Raw genomic sequence first — 21,587 nt, 5'->3', positions numbered from 1 at the left:
GCCGATCGCGGGAGGCGGTGCGGGGGAAGCTCGCGCCCATTGGCGGCCGGAGGGCGCCTGCGCGCGGGGCGGCCCCAGCCCCGCTCCCCCGCCCGCCCGCCGCGGCGTGTGTCAGCCAGCCATGGAGCGGCCGCCGCAAGCCGCCGCTGGCCCCCGGGCAGTACCGGCCGCGCCAGCGCCACCACCACCGGCACCCAGGGGAGGCGGCAGCGGCGGCGCGCTCGCCGGCAGCGCCTGGCGCCGCTGGGCGCAGTGACAGCGCCCCCCCGGCCCCGCCGGCCCCCGCCGGCCCCCGCCTCCCGCCGCCGCCGCCTGCGATGCTCAGTGAGTGGCGGGGAGCGGGGAGCGGGGGCCGGCGCGGGGTTGCGGCCCGAGGCCCGCATGGGCCCGGGGTGGGGGACGCGGGGGGAGCGGCACCGGCCGGCGGCGGGAGCGGGCCCCGGGCGTCCCGCCGGGCCGCCTCGTGGCGGAGGCCCGCAGGCCCGGCCCGGCCCGGCCCGGCAGGCGGCTCCCGGGAGGCCGGCGAGCCCGGGGGGGCCCTCGGGCACGGGCGCGGCCCTCGGGGCCAGCCCTGGGTGAGGGCCGGGCCGGGCGCCGTCCCTGCGCCCGCAGGTCGCGGGGTGGGCTGTTCTCGTTATGTGCTTTTTTCCTTGAAAACTGCGTGGGTTTAATGAGCTGCTGCTTATCGCACCTTTTCTCTTCCCTTGTGTTTTTTCCTTTTTTTTTCGTTCTGATAGGGGAAGACTTTCGCTTTCGCGTCCCTTCAGCGAGCGCCCTTCAGTTTCCCACCCGTGAGCGTTGCCCGGGCGGCAGCAGCCCGAGGGGCGTTCGGGACGGGCGAGGGGCTCGTAGGACTCTCGGCGCTGGCCCGGGTTGCTGTTCGCGGGGCCTAAAGGCGAGCGGTGCTTGGTCCGGTAGCTCCGCTCTGAGGAGGAAGGGTTGGGTGGCGAAGGCTGAAGGCGTTAAGCTGTTGTGTTGCGGGCAGGAGTACGGCGTGTCCTGCCCAGGTAGCCCAGAGGAGATCAAACGGGTGCGGTGCGCTCTTCGGCTCTGTCTTCGGGGAGGGGAAAAACATCGTGGAATTGGCAAACCTTGATCCGTGGACAGTGAGCCAAATCTAGGTCCAATGCAAATGGATACAGGCTCTTCTAAAATCACGGCTGTTTCCTCTCTGCCTCTTTGCGTGAGCGTTGCTGCTCAGGCAAAAGCCTTCTCCGTAGTTCCTGCTATCTGCAGCGCTTTTCCTATTTTGCACCACCACCACGCCAAGTCTCCGTGTCGACTTGTTGAGTTCACTTACCTGTTTTGCTGAATTGCAGCTGCTGCATGTGTGAAGTCCCTTGGCTCTAGGTTCACAGTTATCTTCGTACCAGTTTATCCTTATCTTGTTTATTCTGGAACTTTGTAAATCTTAGATTAACTTAATGTCATAAAATTAAAAATTAGGTGATTTAGTATTGTTGGTAGACTCCAAATTTCACCTGTAGTGGTAAGGGACAAAAGATGGTACTTCTCTGTCCACAACTGAGGCCTGAGACACAGTTCTCAGTAGAAGGTATTCAAAATGTGCCTCTATGGGTTGCTTTTTTGGTTTTGGGGTTTAAGATTGCTTGTCTTTGGTTCTTCTATGATGCTCTCAGGTCTTTCCGAAGTCTGTTGGAAGGAAGAGACTGCTGTCCCAGCATCAGGACAGGAATGCAGAGTCTTTAAAAGCCATGTTTCCAATGCTAGTTTTCAAGCTCTTTTTTGTCTGTCTGTACTGGTAGTATTTGAAGGCCTTGGAATCTGTCTAAACCTGTACCCGAGATGTAGCATAGGCAGGAAATTAATTTCCTTGGCCCAATGCTTAGTATACAGCTATTTTCCAGCTTTTCTAGGAAAGAGGAACTTGTAATGTGTTTTGTATGATCAGCCTCTCCTCTGGGTTTCTTCAGTGTTTTTGGTTCCTCAAAAAAAAATAACCTAATACCCCTTTTTTTTTTTGTGCTCCAATTTGTGACACTGCAGAAGACGCTGCATTGTAGCTGTGCGGACTCCCGATGTCATCTTTCTTCTCTCCTTCCTCATGTATTTTGCTTATCAGTAAAAATAGTTAATGGCATTAGTATTTATCATTCTCTCTGGCTGTTCGAGAAGAACAAGGCAGCTGGGACTTTTGAACAATTGTTTCAAGCTTTCTGCAGGCACGGACAGGGAACGCTGTATGCTTTCAGTTCGTTTCATATTGTGGTGATTATCTTCAGTAATGAGAGCTAGAGTCTTCAAATTGATTGGAGGTTAAAACGGCAGGCTTGTCCTTTTTTGCCTTTAAATTCTGCATCATTGACCTGTTGTGAACTGGCTCAGCTCGAGCCCAGCTAAAGGCATTTTGGCAGGCTGTCTTTATTTTGTGATATACTCTAATTTTGAGGGCTTGATAAAGAATATTTGAAAGAGTGTTGGTTTTGCTCTTCTTGCACTTTTCATGAACGCTTTCCCTGCTCCTGTGACATTGCTTTTTGTAATGCTGACGGTGAAGTATAAAGGCAAAGTGAATGAAGAAACAGACCTGAAATGAAAGTAGGGGTGACAGCATGTCTGATGCCAACGGGTGTTTCTTGGTGAAGATGCATTTCCTGTAAGGTAGTTCCTGTTCTGTCACCTGGGAGTAGGGAAAGAGATCTCCTTGAGATACTGCTCGTAACACCCACTACTGTGACTGCTGGGAGGAGTGTACAAGGTACATGAAGGGAGCAAAAAACTGTACAGATTGCGTAAAGCAGCTGCAAACACCACCGTGCTAATCTTGGCTGAAGAAACTGGGGCTTCCGTGTTATCCCCAAAGCTCTGAAAAAGCTTGGACTTGAATCGGCTGCCAGCAACTGCTCATTTCCTAGGCCCTTCTCTCTTGCTGCTAAAATGTCCGATCCTGATATTAGAATTTGAGACTACTGGGTAACCTACTGCTTTTTTTGCCTATAATTTAAAATTTACCATTTTTTCTGTTGGTCATCTGCTCATTCAGCAGCTTGAAAAGGCTGATATCAGTGCTCCTCTTGTTTGTCATTGTCATTTCAAAGGGTCCTCTGGAGTTCTGCATCTTTCACACACTAGTTTTTGGTTTCTCCGATCCATTATGAGTTTATGAGGAATTAATCTGTACATGCATGCTGTGCCATAATGAATAAGGGTTTTCTCACCAAATCTAACCTTGCACAAATTGATCCTGTAACTGAAGCAAAAAAGTGTGGGCAAGGATATTTCTAGATGCTCTCTCTTTGTAATTGAACCACAGACCTGAGGCTGATTTGCAGAATTTTGACTGACTAAACCACTTCAGAAACATTTAGTTGAATCTGTTCTGTGACATTTTGGGAGTGAGTTTCTTTTGGATTATAAGCCAAATACAACAATCTAGATGCAAACTCTCCAAAATGGTTTCTAGACCTGAAATAAACATCTATGAAAGCATCTCAGATATAATTAAGTTGCTACCCAAACCTAAGCTGTATGGCAGACTGCTTGCAGAGGCATTAGTGTGGACCTGGGCAAGTCAGTTGTATGTGGGTCCATGCTGCTCGCTGAAATGCAGAATGGCAACGTAATACACTGAAGCTTAGTTCAGGGTGTGTTTTGGGGGGGGTGCTAAGATGCTGGTCCATCCCAGTGTCCACCCTTCTTCATGGTCTTCATTAGAATTCTGTCTTTCCTACAGTTTTGTGCAGCAGAAAAAGTGTTATAGTTGAGACAGTGTAAGTCTCAAATATAATTTCTTTAATTGCAAGGAAGATGAAGTTTGCTTTTGGAGTAGTTAAAGTTGAAACCCATGATTTTAATATGTCTATCTGGAAATACTTTGAAAACTCCACACCTGTTGATGCCCCTTCCCCACCCTCAACAGATATTTCACCTGTGAGAAGAAATGGAAATATTTTTAAGGTTTTCCCCAGAGCATATGTGTTTGCAATTCCACATATCTGTTTAAAGTAACTTTTCCTGAAACCTTGCATCCCTATCCGCTTGGAACTCCACAGAGGGCTTATTGTTCTAGCAGCAGGGATAAGCACTAAGTGTGCATGGGTATTAGAAAAGACTCATTTATGGTCATATTTTTAAAGCTGTCATTTTGTTAGAAATATGGCTCTTCCAAGGGAGAGGAATGGGCATCCTTGTCTGTCTCTTTGAAAAGTTGTGTTTCATTGGGTTTAGCTACTCAAACCAGAAGGCATGTACACTTGTAAAATGTATGCAGGTCTTGTGGCAGTGGGGCTGTAAGGTGTAGAACTATCTTGGGGCAGCCTGTACTTATTATTCTGGTAGAATAAAACTGTTGCTTAGTTCCGCTTTATTTAAAGCCTTTTAGGTTATCTAAACATCTGTGTAAAATTGATGGCTATTGTGAAGGATGGGTGGCAGTCAGCAAGGGAGCTATTGCATTCATCTTACTGAGGTTCTTTTATTACAAGCCAGAGGCTAAAAGCTAGCATCAGGCTCCTTTTGGTTTTGAGATACTACCAAGTGGCGTTTGTGAGGATGGCTTTCAAAATCTATATAAAGGAAACTTCAAAGGATTTTTTAAAAACTTTTCTAAGAGGGAAGTCTAGATAGATGGGAGCAGGCAAAAAAGGCAGAAGGCTCTGCTTTTAATTTCCCTAGGTTTTTTTCTGGGGACTTACCTGACTGAAGTGCCAGAAGCCTGGCTCAAACCTTTAAGTTCAGGCGATAAGCTATTGCTTCTTGGACTATCCAAACAGGTGTGCTATTTAAAGCATTATGATTCTGAAATTTCCTTCCTGTATCTTCATTTCTCATTCCCTCGACTCTTCTGGTATCATTTTGTTGGTTGGTCAAGTAGAGGAACCAGAAAATGACTGAAGAATACCCAAACTGCTACTGTAAAAAAGCAAGGAGGAGAAACGTTCTCTTTTTATGAGTTAATTTTTAACAAAATCAAATATTTCAGCTCATCACTGCAGTTTTAGTCCAGAATCCTCAAAAGTATTTTGGATTCCTCAGTGAAATTAGTAGAATTAGGCAGCAAAATATCTTCATGGATCTGATTCAAAGTGTCTAGTTACGCCTGAGTACTGAGAGGCACCTGCCTAAAGGTTTTGTTTCATACTTCAGTAGTGAAGTTGTTTGACTTCAGCAATGAAAATACTGTACCTTTTGTTCTCTATCAGTCTTAGCGTATGCCTACACAGTAAAAGCCCCATCATCTCTTTCTTTTCTTTTGAGGTCATGAAACGCGTACGCACAGAACAGATTCAGATGGCAGTGTCCTGCTACCTCAAGCGCCGTCAGTATGTGGACTCAGAAGGTCCCCTAAAACAAGGGCTGAGGCTGTGTCAGACTGCTGAAGAGATGGCAGCTAATCTCACAGGTAATCCTATCATATTTTCCATGCATGCTTCTTGGCAGAGCTGTGACAAGTGTGAGTATGTGTATTGGTAACTACGTGAATTTGTCTGCACATATGGACAGCTCTCCTTTTGAAATAAAGAAATTTCTCAGTGTGAAGTTGGTGTGAGTTATGAACTTCTGAAGAATGAAAATGTGGATGTAAGTGTAACAAGGTGACATTCATGGTCAGTGAATCAGCAGGCTGAAATACCAGGTCATGGTAGTGGAAAATGCGTGTGTTGTATCCCAAAGAACGTGAAGTCTGGTGAGTAGTGGTGCTTTGGGATAGATCTGAGAAGAACCTATATGAGGAATTAAGTAGAAACAGGAAAATCTGTTGTACCTTTGTACTCCAGGAGAGCTATATCACGTGAAATGGAAGTTTATACAGGCTGTTTCTTTCTCTGGCCTAGTCAGCTTTTTAGTTGTGAAAGCTCCACTCTGTCACTTGAAAAAACCACCCTTTCAGTGGATGAGACAGTTTATTTCCCTGCATGCCCTTTCTCCTCTTTCTGAAAGACTTCTGAATCTTGCTACACTAGATGCTTTTCAAATCCTTTCTGCGACAGTCTTCATTGTAATTATTATTTCTGTTATAACAAACTACTCTACTGCTTGAGCATGTACAAATATTGAAAGGATGCAAGCAACGTGGAGGTTAAAGATTAAATTTACTTGTGAAAGTAATAGAAAATACTGGGCTGACCTTTGGGTGAAAATGCAAGGGGGAAATGTTTTCTGATAATGAAACTGCTTAGATTGTGACAGTATCCCAGGCTAAAAGTGGTGGAGAGCTTAGTTGCTTGTGATACAACTTGATTTGACAAAACATTAGTTGCTGTATAACTCTGTGCTTGTAGCTAGATAAGGTTGGATGCCAAAATAGCTCTTTCCACCTCTAGATTATTTTGCCATAGTTAGAATCCAAAGATGAGTGACTTGTGGGTAAATGTCCAGGCTGACTCTCTCAGGGGCCTGAAGGAAATTGGGTAATATTTTGTTATTAGAAGTGACTTGTGTCGTCTTAGTACTGTTCATTTCCTTGCTGTTTTCAGAGTAACTATCGGAAGTTTGTTGCAACTCCCTGAAATAATACTGGGGCAGATGGGGAGGGAACATAACCAAAGTAAAATGCTGAATTGTTTTTGATGGGAGATTTTATGGGAGCGGTCGGTAGAAAGGTTAGTGTTGAAATGGGGTTAGAACTTAGGACCAGTCCATACCAGGAGGATGCAAGAGTATCTGAAGTAAGAGAGATTAATTGGATTGCAAACCCTTGCATTCGCATATGGCATCATGCAGAAAAAAAAACATTTCAGTAAAGAGTGTGAATGAGTGTGTGATTGGGTTTTGTCTTTTTACTAATCTTCCACCAAATGTTATTACTAAATTTCTTCTTATTAGTCTGTATTCTCTTGCCAGTGCAAGGGTTTTGTTGCTGGTGATTCAGAACTTAGTCATGAGTTTTCATTAGAACTGAAAATGGTCTTTTCTCATGTATTCAGCTGCTTACTACCTCTTCTTGTCAAACATGCTCATAGTAAGCTGCCACTGAGTATGCTGCAGTTCCATGAATGACTGTCAAAAAAGAAAAACCCAGCTTGTACTTATTCTGATAATAGAGACTGAAAATACTTTCTGCTGCAGTCATCTTAGTTTTGCACATTGGATAAAAACTGATCAGATTCTAAAGCACGCATTGTTTTATTTTGGTGAAAGTGATCAAATATTTTTTTCTGAAGATGTTTTTGCTTGTTCCTTAACAAAACTCACCTTGCTTTTTCTGTTCAGCTCTTTTCTTTTGTTTGACTTTTAAACTAACCAACCTGTATGAATGGGAGAGTTGCTTACTTCTGTCTTCAATTCACTGATTTCTTCTTTCATGGTGAAAAGTGTCCTCTGTTTTTGGTTTTAAATAGTTTTGTTTCTCAGTTTTACGTCAGCATTTCTTTTTGTCTTCTTCCAGAGTCACTTCAGTTCTACCCTTCTCCGTTCCGTCATATACTTGCTATATCTGTACAGCTCTGTTTTCACAGAAACATAGAGCAGCCCAGGTTGGAAGAGACCTTGAGAGATCACCTGGTCCAATCTTTTGTGGGAAAGGGAGCCCAGATGAGATTATCTAGCACCCTGTCCAATCACAACTGCAGTAAAATACAGCACAGAGGTTCCTCATGACTATCCTGTATTTCTGTAGAAAACTAGGAGAATATTTGAGGACAGAATGAGTAGCTAAGGAACAGGTTCCTCTCATATGGTATACTGCCCATGGTATACTATCAACACATAGGAATTTCTGAAATCATGTAAAATTATACATCATCACACTCATGTAAAAGAGGAATCAGTTGCTGTTAAACAGTGTTTACAGTAGCCCTGCATTTGTTAGCTGGAACTGATGCTGCTCATAGCCAACACACAAGACCAGGAGGGTGCTGTCCATATCCCTGAGTTAGGAGCGAGTTCCTTTGAATTTGCTATCAGGTCACATAGCTGGCTGCAGTTACTGGAAGTGAAGTCAAGGAGTGGATGTTTCCAATAGATGTTCTTACAACCACTGGGGAAGGTGGAAAAGAAACTATGGTAGATTTATTACTCTATGAGAAGGGTATGGCCAGTGTTCTCTTTCCACCAGGAGAAAAATATGCCTGAAAGTTTACTCTGAAGTCAGTTCCAAAGCTCAACTTTGGAATCAGTTGACCTCTTGATCATTTTTGCAGTTCTGGTTGGTGTGAAGTTTTGGGAAGGAAAAGAATTAGAATTTGAACTTGTTATAACTGTCTGGTATGTAGGGTTTGTTTACCATCTGCTTGATGGGAACAAGCTCTAGCATCATTACTGAAAGAGTAGGGCATAATGATTGCCCAGTCAGACTGTTCCAGGATAGGTAGCCAAAGATGATGTTCCTCTTTCTGAAGCATGAAATACATCTTAATTTTGGAATTAAGTTGCTTATGCAGAGAAGGTTGAATAGGTGGCATGGAGGGAGCGCTTCATAAAGCCAAGGACAGTAAGTTGTGCTTGCATGGCACAAGCAAGGTGACAAGTCATTCCCCTTCCAGCTGCAATGAGGCCACCAAAACTCTGTGTATAGTTGACCCTTGTATGTAACCCTGTGACACAGCATAAAAGACAGACTGTCCTATTTCTGTTTTTCTTTGCTTTTACAATGAGTAGTATGGGTGACATTGAAAACTGTCACTAAGCATTTTTGAGTTACTGCATGTGTGTGCATGCAGTTTACTTTTACATGCTGAATATCGATTATATTAAATTTTAAGTCTGAATAGCAGAGTTTTTTACTTTAGCTGTTAAGTAATACCAGTATGCGAGCCTGGAGTTCTTACCACCTTTGAGCTTCTGAAGCAGCCGGGCTGTAGAAAGCACAGTGTATCTGTACCTTTCAACAGGTTATATCTGTTTATTTCTAAACTGATTTGAGAGAAGATAGGGTATTGGTGCTGGAATCTGTATTTGTTTTTTCCCATGAGGGGATGATAAGCACAGCTCAGCACTCTGTTTCCAAATGTGAATTCAGCTTGCCCTGGAGAGTTGGTAAACATACCTCCTGTATTTCCATAAGCTCCAGGAGGATAGACCTGAGTCTTACCAGAGAGAGAGAGGGGGAAAATAGCGACAGGCTGCCTGTATACCATGTGCTGATCTCTTTCTAATTAGAAGCATTGAGATGAGCTGGAGGCTGGCCTATCTCTCTTTAGCATGTGAACATTTGATGATGTTGTTTATAGACTTCCAGGGCTGTCAGTAGTGCCTCTGTGCGTGAGCCAAATGCTAGAACAAAAAGCGATCAATCGGGAGTAGGAAAGCAAAGAGAGACGATGGAAAGCGGTGGGGGGCAGGGGAGACTGAAAGAAGTTGAAGGAGTTGAAAGTGAGAGTAATGAAAATAGGTTTTGTGGAGGGGAAAATAGTTATGAATTGGAAAAAAATATGAGGAAAGGAGAACAGTGAAACTCTTTGCCCTTTCGTGCTCTTCTTAGAAGAGCAGATTAATAAACATATTAGTTATAATTTTGTAACTTGTGTTTCTAATCATTGGTATTTGTGTATTCTTGGAGTGTGTTGGTGGGTGTCTGTAAACTTGCACAAAGTCCCTGTCGGATTCCGAGAGGTTAGCAGAAGAGCAAAGGTTTGGTGCCAGAGAAGGAGAAGCCAATTCCCTTTCTAAATAGTTCAGAACCACTTTTACCAGAGTTGATACTGGTTCTGAAAATCAGTTTAACACCATTTCAGGAGACTGCAACAACTGGGTTTGTGGTCAGATACCAACTGTCCTTTAACCTAAATTCTTGAGGGAGGAGGACACATTTTGATTAAAAACTACTAAGTGTTTGCTTAGAGATTCAGTGTTTTCACCACCGCCTCCAGGAGACTAGTAAAGATAATGATTATCATTTGTTGTAAGTGATAATGACTGGGACAAGGAATTTGAGACTCTGAGGTAGTGTCGCTGCAGACCTTCTGTCCACAATGTTTGGTGGGTCCCACTGAAAAAGAAACTTTGTTTTGGAGAAAGTTGTGGATTGCTTTCTTCATCTTTTCTGAGTGCAAAGTAGTAAAACCACTGGGTATCAGGTAAAATTTTTAAAGAATCTGTGACGGTGTTACTTCAAATTTCTTGCAAACTTAAGGTTGTATTTGAAAACCTGAAAATATATTCTGGGGGGAGCAAGCGAGTTGCTGAGATTTTTAGGGGTTTTTTTTAAGCTTTCAGTATACTCTCTCATTCATGATCTGTCTAGATTGTTAATGCCATGTTTAGATGTTTCTAAATGACTGTGTCATCCCTGGACAGTTTGAAAGATGAAATGTCATCTTTCAGGTTGCATTACCTTGGATTTTATGAGAAGCTTTGTTTCTAAACACACATGCAAAACTCCTTAAATCCTTATTTAATTTTACTTATGTTATTTCACAGTTCAATCTGAATCTGGTTGTGCCAACGTTGTGTCTGCAGCTCCCTGCCTGGCAGAGCCACAGCAATATGAAGTACAATTTGGACGATTACGCAATTTTCTCACAGGTAAATACCAGCAAGCAAGGAAGAGGAAAGTAGTTGACTTTTTGTCATTTCAATAGTAAAGGACAATATAATAAAATCTAAAATCATGTCTCTAACAATCTTTTGATTTCTAGTTTTGAGATTTCAGTTACTACAATTAGAAATATTTAAGTTGTTGTTGTCTGAGTGCTGAGTACCTTTGGCTTTTGTAGATGGCTGACTGTCCTTTCAAGCATTTGGCCTTTGTAGATCTTCTAGACAACAGCATACATATACAGGACAAGAAGGAAGATTAGAGTGTTTTATCTGAAAGGCAGGTAACATAGAAATGAGTGTAGTTCTCTGCTGTCTCCTAGTTTAGGCATTTTAATTTTATTCATAATTGGATTATTATTGTTATTGTTATTTAGACTTCTAAGGGAGAATTTGTTCCCTTAAATTTATCTGTACTGGTTTTGAGACTGGAGGTATATGACAGGAAGTAAAAAAATTCTCATTCTGTAGTGTGATGCAGAAGACAATCATGATTTTTCTCTTTTTTTGTAATTTTTTAATAATTTAAAAAGAAAGGTACTACGGGGAATGTCCTTATTTCTACTATAAGTCCCAAATGTGGGAAGAAGAAAGCAGGTGGGATTTTTAGAGAACAGTACCAAGGAAAGTGAGGTTGCCACTCCTCCCACCTTTGGGCACATCTGCATTTGTCCAGTGTAGGGGTTTGGTCCCCGTGTGCGTAACACTAGGATTAATATTCCTGATAGTTGTTGAAGGGAAGGGGAAGGAGGCAGTCAGGAAGGCAGAGGCAGAAAATAGTGAATCTTAGCCTTGCCACCTAGAGCAGTTCAACACCATTGCACTTCAGTATTGGAGGTAAATCCTTATGGTTTAATAGATATTTGAGAAGTATGATCTGTTCAGTGGGTTAAGCTCTGTTCAGTGGCTTAAATACTGCTTGGGGAAGTGCTAGGCATGGTTTTGGTGTTCAGGTTGACTGCTTTCATCTTTTTTGTCCCTCTTGTTCAGTTTTGACTTCTTACACACGTGAACTGCTCCTGTTTCTGCAAGGGAGTAACTTGCCAGCCAGGCACAAGGCACAGCAGGACACTTGCCATTTCTGTGATGCCTGCCCCCAGGGGCACTGAGGGGTGGGCAGAGGACTGGGACCACTGAATAATTTAAGAATTACTCTAGAGGACTCTAGTTCACCCAGCTGCTCAAAGCAGGGCAAGACTGGAGTTTGATCAGGTTGCTCAGGGCCTTGTCCAGCCAGGTTTTGAAAATCAAAAAGTGTGGAGATTGCTCTGCACTTCTGGGCTCCAGCTGCAAGGCTGAGCGATTTGGTGAGAATTTCCCTTGCAGCAGCTTGCCTGTTGTCCTTTCACTGAGCTCCTCTGAGAAAAGGTTGGCTCCTTTTCCTCTATAATGTCCCACTGGATGCTGAAGGCAGTAGTTGAATACCCCGTTACTCTTCTCCAGGCTGCTCCCGTAACCTCTCTTCATATGTTCCTGGGGAACATTTTCTTCATTCCTGTTTCTGCCAGCTTCCCATCTCTTCCCTTTTTCCCCTGCTGCAGCGTGAGGTCCTTCCCCTTGTTGCATTTCTGGGCTAGAGCACTTGCAGAGAAAAGAGCACCTGCTGGCTGCTTAGAGCTTTTACTACATACAGACCACTGGTTTCACTGGCTTTGGCCCAGTTTCAGTGGGATAGAAAGGAGAATGATGCCTAAGTGTGCAAATACATATGTATTCACTGCATACCACACACACACTCTGTAGTTACTCATACAGAAATGGGAGAGAGACACAGTATGGACCAGAGAAAGTCTGGAAGAGTGCTCAATAGGAGAGGAAAAATAACCTAATGGAAAGGGAAAAAAAGTATATGCATTGGTGAGTAGCAGGAGGGAAGAACAAGTTGGAAAGAAGCAATGCTGTTTGAAGACCAGCAGTTCTGTTTGAGGATCAGCAATGCCTATTTTGTTCCAGTAACTGGGACCATTTGGTCTTCCGGTAACTCACTGTTGTGGCCTTGTATGCTGCCATAGTGTTCTGTGGCAGTGCTCCGCTCCTTACAGCTTGCTGCAGCCTGCTGAATGTGGGAGGGGAATGGCCCCAAGAAGCTGGTGAAGGAGGGGTGGAGCTGTTGCACAGATTTGTCTCTGCAAGGTACAGCACAGCCTAATCGGGAGTTTGTTACACTGTGTACTAGGAATTACTGCTGGGATTTGCCTTGGCAGAGAGAGGGGGGGAGAGAGAGAGAAAGCATCCACATGAGCAGGCACAGAAATAAAACAAGAGCAGAGCATATTGCAGTACATTTTGGAAACTGTAGCTTCCTCTCCCCCGGAGACAAATCAGTTCCATCTGAAGCACCACATGCAAGTTTTATTGAAGCTAAGAGGAAAAAAAAGCCACCAAAGTTCAGGCTCGCACAAGCTAGGTAAATAATTTTGACTTAAACACATTAAATACTATTTTAAATATAATGAGTAAATTTCAAAGTCCGTTTATTGCAATAAACAGAAGGCATATTTTTTCTTTCTAAATACATAGGGGAAAAATTCAGCTGTCTTGTAGTTTGAGGTATTTTAATAGCTGGCCCACACCTAAAAAGGGTTTTGAAATCTTTGCATTTTGTTCTGACAGCATACCTCACTGAGTTGAAAAATCTCTCTTCGGATCTTTAATAGGTACTGTGTATCCCCTTTAGGTGACAGAAGAGGTTCACTTAGGTGTGCCAACAGAAGTCTCCTCTTGCTTGCTCTCTGATACCACTGTCAAGGCTTCTTGCAGTAATTGTCCTCGCTGTTTTATTCCCAGTAGAAAGTGGATTGAGAAATCATTCAAAGTTTGTTGCTGTTTTTTATATAGATTCAGATTCTCAGCACAGCCATGAAGTGATGCCTCTTCTGTATCCCCTCTTCGTCTACCTCCATCTGAACATGGTCCAGAATGGCCTAAAAAGCACAGTGGACAGTTTTTACAGCCGCTTCCATGGCATGTTCTTGCAGAACGCCAGCCAGAAGGATATCATTGAGCAGTTGCAGACTACCATGACTATTCAAGATATCCTGTCCAACTTGAAGCTCCGGGCTTTTCTGGACAACAAGTACGTCATCCGCCTTCAAGAGGACAGCTACAACTACCTTCTTCGCTACCTCCAAAGTGACAACAACAACGCCCTGTGCAAAGTCCTGACCTTGCACATTCACCTGGATGTGCAGCCCGCCAAGAGGACTGACTACCAGCTCTACTCCGGTGGGAGCTCCTCGCGCAACGAGAGCAACGGCCTGGAACCCAGCGAGGTGCCGGCTTCCATTCTGCAGAATGAGGCGGCGTTGGATTTACTGCAGGACAGCATTAAACGTGTCAAGGACGGGCCCCCTTCCTTAACAACCATCTGTTTCTATGCCTTCTATAACACGGAGCAGTTGCTGAACACTGCAGAGATTTCACCAAATAGCAAGCTGCTTGCTGCTGGGTTCGATAATTCATGTGTGAAGCTGTGGAGCCTCCGTTCCAGGAAGTTAAAATCTGAGCCTCACCTCGTTGATGTGTCCCGCATCCGCCTGGCTTGTGACATCCTGGATGAGGAGGTCTGGATACTCTTTTTTTCCCCCCCCACCCTTTCTGCTGAGGTATTTTGGGCATGCATTGCGGAGTATCTAGTAATGTCTTAGGGGACTGTGAGGCTGTTCCACAACCTGTCTGCCTTGACGCACAAGTTTTATAGCCTGTTCTTGTCCTTGTTCTTTCCTACAGTGGTTGTAAATGCCGCACTGAGGAGCAATGAGTTTGTGCTCAGGTCATAGTTTGTTAGTCATAGGTGCTGATCTCCCTCCTCCAGCTGTCCTTGAACAGATGACAGTAGACAGGCAGCCCAGTAAGGACAGGTGAGTAGAGAAGCTCCCTTCCCTGAGGAGCATGGAGCCTTATGGATGGGAAACATGCCAGGCTAGATAGCATCTTCTAATTTACTCTTTTTTTTTTTTTTGCCTTCTAGTCACGCCCTTCCTCCCCTTTAGCCACAGCTGCCCATGTAGCATCTTATATCTGCTTAGATATCAGAAGTTGTGACTCTTCCTTTGTTTAATCATTCCCCTCTTGAAGGAGGAAAAAAAAGCCTCATTTGTTCTTGTGCTGAGCGTTTAGCAGGAGAAACATCCTTTTTTCCACTGTTTTTTCTTCTTCTCATAAAAAATACCTAGTGGCAGGGTTCTGTTTATTTTGGAAGGGTGCAGAGAGCTTGCTGTACGAAGGCATCTATGGTTAGGGATTGCTTTGTTAGTTAGTCAGCTTGAGAACTAGAGGCAGGCATCCAGGTGAGATAGCACAGAGGCATGCTCACCGCTTTCCAGGTTAACCCTTTCTGCAGAGTGAGCAGGTAAGTGGGTCAGACTAGCCCAAGATGGAGCTATGGACTTGTTTTCATTATAAGCTGCGAGAGTTTGTAGGACACGTGACTCTTTGTATTGCCTGTCACAGAAACCAAATGTCAATAACCTGTAACAGAGGAGAATTTCTCTGGTAAATCAGCAGGTCACCTCTTTTGGCTCCAGACTATAGAAAAGTGAGATATTGCCAGGTTATCCCAAGTGTGTATTAACTTTTTTTGGCATGCAGGCACGTACTTGCATATCATACATGTATTATGAAATGGCTACGGAAGCTTGAATACAAATGGCTCTCATTGGCTATTTAGTATTTTGTGTATCCTGCAGTATTTATGCACAAGTCTAAAACCAAAAGCTGGTCAAAGACCAGCACAGATCAAATTCATCATTGCCCTGAATAACTTCACTACTGACAAAACAAATAGTGACCTGACCAGGAGTTCGAAGTTAAGGGGGGGATACCACTCTGAACACACATATGTCCCATATGCAAATGAAAGCCTACAGCGTACAAAGGAAATAAATTACAGTATCTGGGAGCCCTCAGTGAAAATACACAGATACCCGCGGTGTCACAGGTGGGAACAGACCAGCACCCACGTGGGTGCCACAGGAGTGGAAGCCACAGATACCAAGACAGACCAAACAAGACCACCCTGACTGGGCTGCAGTCATCAGTAATGCAGCTCAGTGTGAACAGGGGCTGTGTTTCAGACTGTCACTGCAGTATGATCAGCAGCAATTCACAGTGATACATCTGACAAAAACTTTGACAAAGAACAAAAATTCTGAATGTACTTCGACATTACTTCAGTGAGTTCTATAGAATAACTTGTGAGGATGTTAAACTTGGCTGGGTTTTGAAAGGTTTCTTCATTTTGTTTTGGGTGGTTTCTGTATTGTGTAATTAGCTTTGGATACTATATTTAAATAGTAGTGTCTGAAATAATTAATCTTTAGCTTGGTTTCTGATTTGCTGCAAGCAAATAGATTCTTCTGTTTATGAAGATATAGAAGTCTAAAACTGTGAGTTTCAGTTGATCTTGTTCAGGGTGGCATTACAATTAGACTATTGGGTTTATTAACTCTTTTAGTATATATCTATAAAAATGAGGTTGAGACTTGCCAAAAGTGTTGGAGAACAATGTTTTTTCCTAGTCTATGTAAAGCTTTTGTGTCAGTAAGGTCAAAGTCTTCTACTAGGTGTAGTTTTAGTGAATTTTGCTCAGTGTGATGTCCCAGTGCACTTCACCAGTTTTGTCTTGCTTCTTGGAAATAGGAGAGGCTTACTATTTTGGGATAAAGTAATTCTATTTTCTTTATAGTGGCATCTCACAAATGCCACTTCATAGTCTCTCTTACTTAAGGCCTAGTATAAAAATGCAGTTTTGCAGCTGGGCAAATGGACCTATTTTTTGTCTCTTTACAATTTTGCCATGCTCATTGCTGGTACTACATAAATCAACGACAGAAAATAATACTCTGTTCCAAGCCGCAAGAGTAGCAGCCTTTAAATTCTGTGAAGACTAAGACTTGACCCCATTCAGCTCTGCTTCTAAGATTCTGCTTTTGAGTGACAGTGGTCCTTCAAGTGGTGGTGAACAGGGATGATGCTGAAATCTCGGTGGATGGCAGATGGGAGGGAATTCTGGAAGAAGCAGTAAGAAATGTCCTGCAAAGAGAGCCATGGTATCTACTCCCTCACTTTCCCTACTAGGAGATGCCTACGGTAGGCAGTTAAGAGATCTTCCCTTTTGACATCTTAAGAGCAGTGCAGGATGAGAGAGATGATGACAGCCAGGAAAACCTGTTACTAGTTAGAAAAAAAAACAAGAGGAGGAGAGCGGTGATAGGGAAATAAAGGAGGAGAGGGGTGAGATGGTCTTTTTGAGGTTATTGTTGCTTTTTGAGGCTCACTCATTCCCTTGAGGTTTATGCTCTGTGGAAGATCAAGGTAGTTTTTGTCAGCTAGATAATGTTTGCTACTCACAAGGTTAAATGCATCGGCAGTAAATTTTTCTGGGTCCAGATGACTGTCATGCAAAATCCATTACTGATTTAAGCAATAGCTGAGGAGTTGGGCAGTCTGTCCATAGGTGTATCATTTGGAAGGTGTCCTGTGTAACAAAACATGACAATATTTTTATTCTTTTCAGTTTCTTAATAATACAATTTTGAGGAGTCTTGTACTTGCTCAGGAAGATTTCCTGTTCACTGTTGAAAGTAATTTTTTCTTTTTAGCTCATTTTAGTAGTGTTGATAGGTTTTCCAGTTCTATCCTATTACTTAAAATCTGTTTTGATAGTTCTTCTTTTCAAAATGGATAGTACAAATAATAAAAGGTAGCTTTTTGTGTGTGTGTGTAGGTCATTGATTAAAATAGGCTTATATAACTTAATTTCTTGCCCATTCCAAGGCAATACAAATAGTTCGTGCTAACCTGCAGCAGCAACCATTTCAGAAGGAGCTAATGGATATCACAGTAGTGCCCAGTGGTATGTTATATCCATGAAACATATTCAGTGTGTGAAACTGGAATCCTGAAAAAACATTATGAAGAGGGATTCCCTGCCTCCCTGCTGATTTATAACACTGGTTGCAACCTTTCTATAGCTGCTGTAAATGCTCACCTATGTGGTAGTACCTGTGGAACGTAAGGAAGAGTGTGCTTGATCTGACAAAGAAACGAAGCTTGGTTCTGCAAGGCAGTAATGTAGTGGCTGCACTTCCAGCTGCTTTGTTAATCTGGTCAGCAGACTGACTTGGATAGGGAGGAAACAGAAAAATTTAGCAACTCGGAAGCATTATAGGTTTACAGTTTTCAGTGAGCTATAACAGCAGTGTGCAGTTGTTATGCTGAGTGGGTGTCAAACAGAAGTAAAAGATAAGATTTGCTACTTGTGACCATATAGGAGTGTGGTTTTGAATGCTTCAGCAGGCATTTTCAAATAAGTTGCTACTGTAATACAGGAGAAGAAGAGTAGGTGCTTGTAAAGAAAAGGAATATGTGCTTGCAGACAGCCCAAGTAGCCCTCCGTGAATTTGAAGGCATAAAATTAAGTACCTGGACTTGCAGAATCTACAAAGCTATAATGCAATACAGGTAACTTGAATGGGCTTCCACTGGTAACTTGTCAGGAATCTTATGGTAATAATTAAATAGTATAAAATGCTGCAGGTATCAGCCTCTCTCCTTTAATGTGGTAACGTAGCCTAGAGATGCTGTGGATTCCAGCAAGCAATGCTCTATCTGAGGTAGAAAAAGCAATTTGAATAAGAATAGGGCTTTGCGTGCTAGAGCCTGCAATTTCTCTCTGCCTCACCTCCATAGTAGAGATGAAGTTGGCTCCCAGCCACATCATAAAACTCCCATGGGCACTGACTACTCTGAAGAGAATTAGCATTGCTAAAGATGGCTTGCTGCCTACCACTAAACATGCAGTTGAGATGGAGAAAGGTAGCGAGCTAGCTAAGTCAGAGTTTGCTCACCTCTGACATGAGATTTGAAACCACTGGATGAGAAAGGCTTTCAGGACTATTGCTAAGCCTGAAGCAAAACTGTGTGTGTGTCCTGAGGTCAGAGGGATGGAAGATGTTGTGTCAGCCAAGAGAGCTGCTCACAATGCACCAACTTCTGCTGGTCGTCAGCAGTCCAGCATCCCTGGGGAGTTGGGTTTCCTCTCGGGGCAGGAAGTGCTTCTTCGGCAGGAAACGAGCCAGCTTGTGATGATAAAAGTTAAAGGGGCTGCTCACAAACAAAAGGGCGTTGTGTTGAATTTGATATGCAGAGGTTGTCCATGGATGAGTGTTACTGGTTCAGTACTGGAAAAGTATCTGCCTGACAGCCCTGAGGAGGGGTGGTCTCAAGCTACTACACAGGTGTACCCCAAGCCGTGGTTATCTCGCACTCTGTCAGTGAGACCCCGGCTTGTTGGGCAAGGACACTGTCTTGAGTTGAGATTTGTTGAAAAATGTGCAGTCTATAGCCTTTGATTGTCAAGAGATGCTACCTGAGTAGGCTCTCAAAGACTCTTACCCTCCATTGGGAGATTCCTTTAGCACAGCTTACTGAACAGTCTTTAAACATGAAAGCCTTTACTTGTTGACTATCTGCCCTGGTACTTGAATTGGAGAATTACAGGTTAAAAAGGTTTCCCGTGCCATCCTTTTTGTGATTATTCATCTTCTCCTACCCCAGAATAGATCCTTTGACCTAAATAAGCTGCATACATTTGCTGTTCTTGAAGGGTGAGGATGTGAAAGCATCTGGATGGATCTTGCATGTATTAATAGATATTATGGCCTTACTGGGTTTCTATTGACAAGTGGGACTAAGAAGGAATGTCCAGCAGACAGCTTGTCAAATATGCTTTGTCTTTCCATCTCCTGCCTTTTGTTAAAGACATCTGTGTTTCTTTTTCTCTACTGTGAGATTCACTTCCAATAATGACCACACCAAAGAGCAGATGCCAAGATCTGTTTCAACATCTTAGCCAAAAGTTTAGTAGAGAGCAGATAGGGAATAAGCATATGTTTTTAGCAAGTGGAAAAATCTCATCAAATACTTCTCTTTTTTTTTTTCCCTATTTGTGCACGGTCCCAGGTTAAGGTGCCTTCTGGAGTGAGCATGAGGCTACCCAAAATTAAGATAAAACGTTTACATAAAGTCTTATCTCCCCACATATTTCAGCATTAACTTAGATGTAGCAAATGCGCTAGCAGTGTTTGCGTCTCGGAGTTACACAAAATGTGCCATGTCTAAAATAACTTCTTCTGTATTAACACCCGCCTGTTTTCCTCATGGTGGTTCCTGTATTTGTCGAACAGATAAACATGCTTTCCTTTCTTGTTTCTTTTTCTCCTCCCCAACCAGGAGGAAGAGGACGACAGCACAGGCACAGAAATGAAGATCCTGAGAGGACACTGTGGACCTGTGTATAGCACGAGGTTCCTTTCAGACAGTTCAGGACTCTTATCTTGTTCTGAGGACATGTCCATCAGATACTGGGACCTCGGAAGTTTTACAAACACTGTGTTGTACCAAGGACATGCCTATCCTGTCTGGGATTTGGATATTAGCCCCTGCAGCCTGTATTTTGCCAGTGGTTCCCATGATCGCACTGCAAGGCTCTGGTCATTTGATCGGACGTACCCGCTGCGAATATATGCAGGCCATTTGGCGGATGTAGACTGTGTCAAGTTTCACCCCAATTCCAACTACTTAGCGACGGGCTCCACGGACAAAACTGTGCGCTTATGGAGCACTCAGCAAGGCAACTCGGTGCGTCTTTTCACCGGGCACCGTGGCCCCGTGCTAGCGCTTGCGTTTTCTCCCAATGGTAAGTACCTGGCATCGGCAGGTGAAGACCAGCGGCTAAAGCTGTGGGACTTGGCATCAGGAACTCTTTACAAAGAACTGAGGGGGCACACAGACAACATAACCAGCCTTACTTTTAGCCCTGACAGTAGTTTAATTGCTTCGGCATCGATGGACAATTCAGTCCGGGTCTGGGACATTCGGAACACTTACTGCAACGCCCCTGCAGATGGGTCTTCCAGTGAACTGGTTGGTGTATATACCGGACAAATGAATAATGTACTGAGCGTACAGTTTATGGCCTGTAATCTTCTTCTAGTGACTGGAATTGCACAAGAAAATCAGGAACATTAATTTTTTTTTTTCTTAGGGAAGTGGGTGGGTGTATTGAATGCCAGAGTCCATTGCAAGCTGAGATTACTGACTGTGAAACACTTTTCCTCTGCCCCCTTGAAAGGCATGTTCAGAGCGATGCAAATGCTTTAAAATGTCTTGCCCACAAAGGCCTATGCTGTTGAATGGAATAAGGAAAAAAGGAGGAGTGATGAAAATACATATACATTCTAATCTTGTACTTGTAGGGATGGGGAAAAGGGGAGGAAATCCAGTAGCTTGGGGAAACCAAAAGCCTGGTCCAAACAAGTGAAACTGCCAATCAGATAAGCTGCTGACCTGCACTTAAATATCCTGCATTGACTGATGGGCACATCTTACCTACTGTTAACTGAGGCTTGAGTGTGTGGAGAACTACTGGCCCAGTGTTTTTTGTTTTGTTTTGCTTTTGTTTTCCTGGTATTGCAGAGGACCAGCATTTTAAGACCCTTATATTAAAAGAACATTATGTATTTTCTACAGTGATAGTGGTCCTAAATATTACAGCTCCCTATAGCACTTCTGGAATATTTTGGACTAGCCAAGTAGAAAATATCATCTTTTTAGTAAGGGGATGGAAATCTGACCTCAGTTGGGGCCCATCTCTGCATTGTTATTTGGGTTTGGTTCCTGGTACTAGCTGTGATTTTTGTATTTATGTTCCATTAATTAGGAATCTTTCTGAATCTGGTTGCACTGTGTTTTGAGGATGGGAGGACAGTGGGGTAGAGCAGTGGCTTTAAGGGTAATAAAAAACTTGCCTTGTCTGGAGGGAGGGCACGATAGAACTGAAGCGGCTAAGTTTGGACTCCTAATGGAAATGGGGCATGTCAATCCACCACTGCACCTCACAGAAATATTTCCGTAAATGGAAGTTGGCAGTCTAGGGAGAGGGGGACGGGGAGAGAGAGACACACAAAGTGACACGGGAGAAAATAGTATTACTAAATTATTGTGCATACACAGAGGCAACTCTGCCAGTGTTGGATTTTTCTCAAAATGTTGCAATATCAGTTTCATGAACACTTTGTGAGATAAATCATCAGCATTTACAACAAGGATCTGCGGAAAAGCACGTTCTAGTTTGTCATTTGGAGAGA

The 21,587-nt window shown here is 43.4% G+C and overlaps 1 protein-coding gene across 1 annotated transcript; it reads left to right on the top strand.

The window, feature by feature from the left end:
• Positions 1 to 307: 307 nt before the first annotated feature.
• Positions 308 to 21,587, top strand: TAF5L (TATA-box binding protein associated factor 5 like). The gene is made up of 5 exons (XM_059833486.1): positions 308 to 324; positions 5,218 to 5,362; positions 10,321 to 10,425; positions 13,276 to 14,000; positions 19,672 to 21,587. The coding sequence occupies exons 2-5, from the start codon at positions 5,221 to 5,223 to the stop codon at positions 20,467 to 20,469; spliced, it is 1,770 nt and encodes a 589-aa protein (XP_059689469.1). The 5' UTR covers positions 308 to 324; positions 5,218 to 5,220; the 3' UTR covers positions 20,470 to 21,587.

This window comes from Gavia stellata, chromosome 2, assembly GCF_030936135.1.
Source record: "Gavia stellata isolate bGavSte3 chromosome 2, bGavSte3.hap2, whole genome shotgun sequence".
In the NCBI taxonomy this organism is placed as follows: domain Eukaryota; kingdom Metazoa; phylum Chordata; class Aves; order Gaviiformes; family Gaviidae; genus Gavia; species Gavia stellata.
Note: the sequence above shows the minus strand (reverse complement) of the source record. Positions and strands in the feature narration are given on the sequence as shown.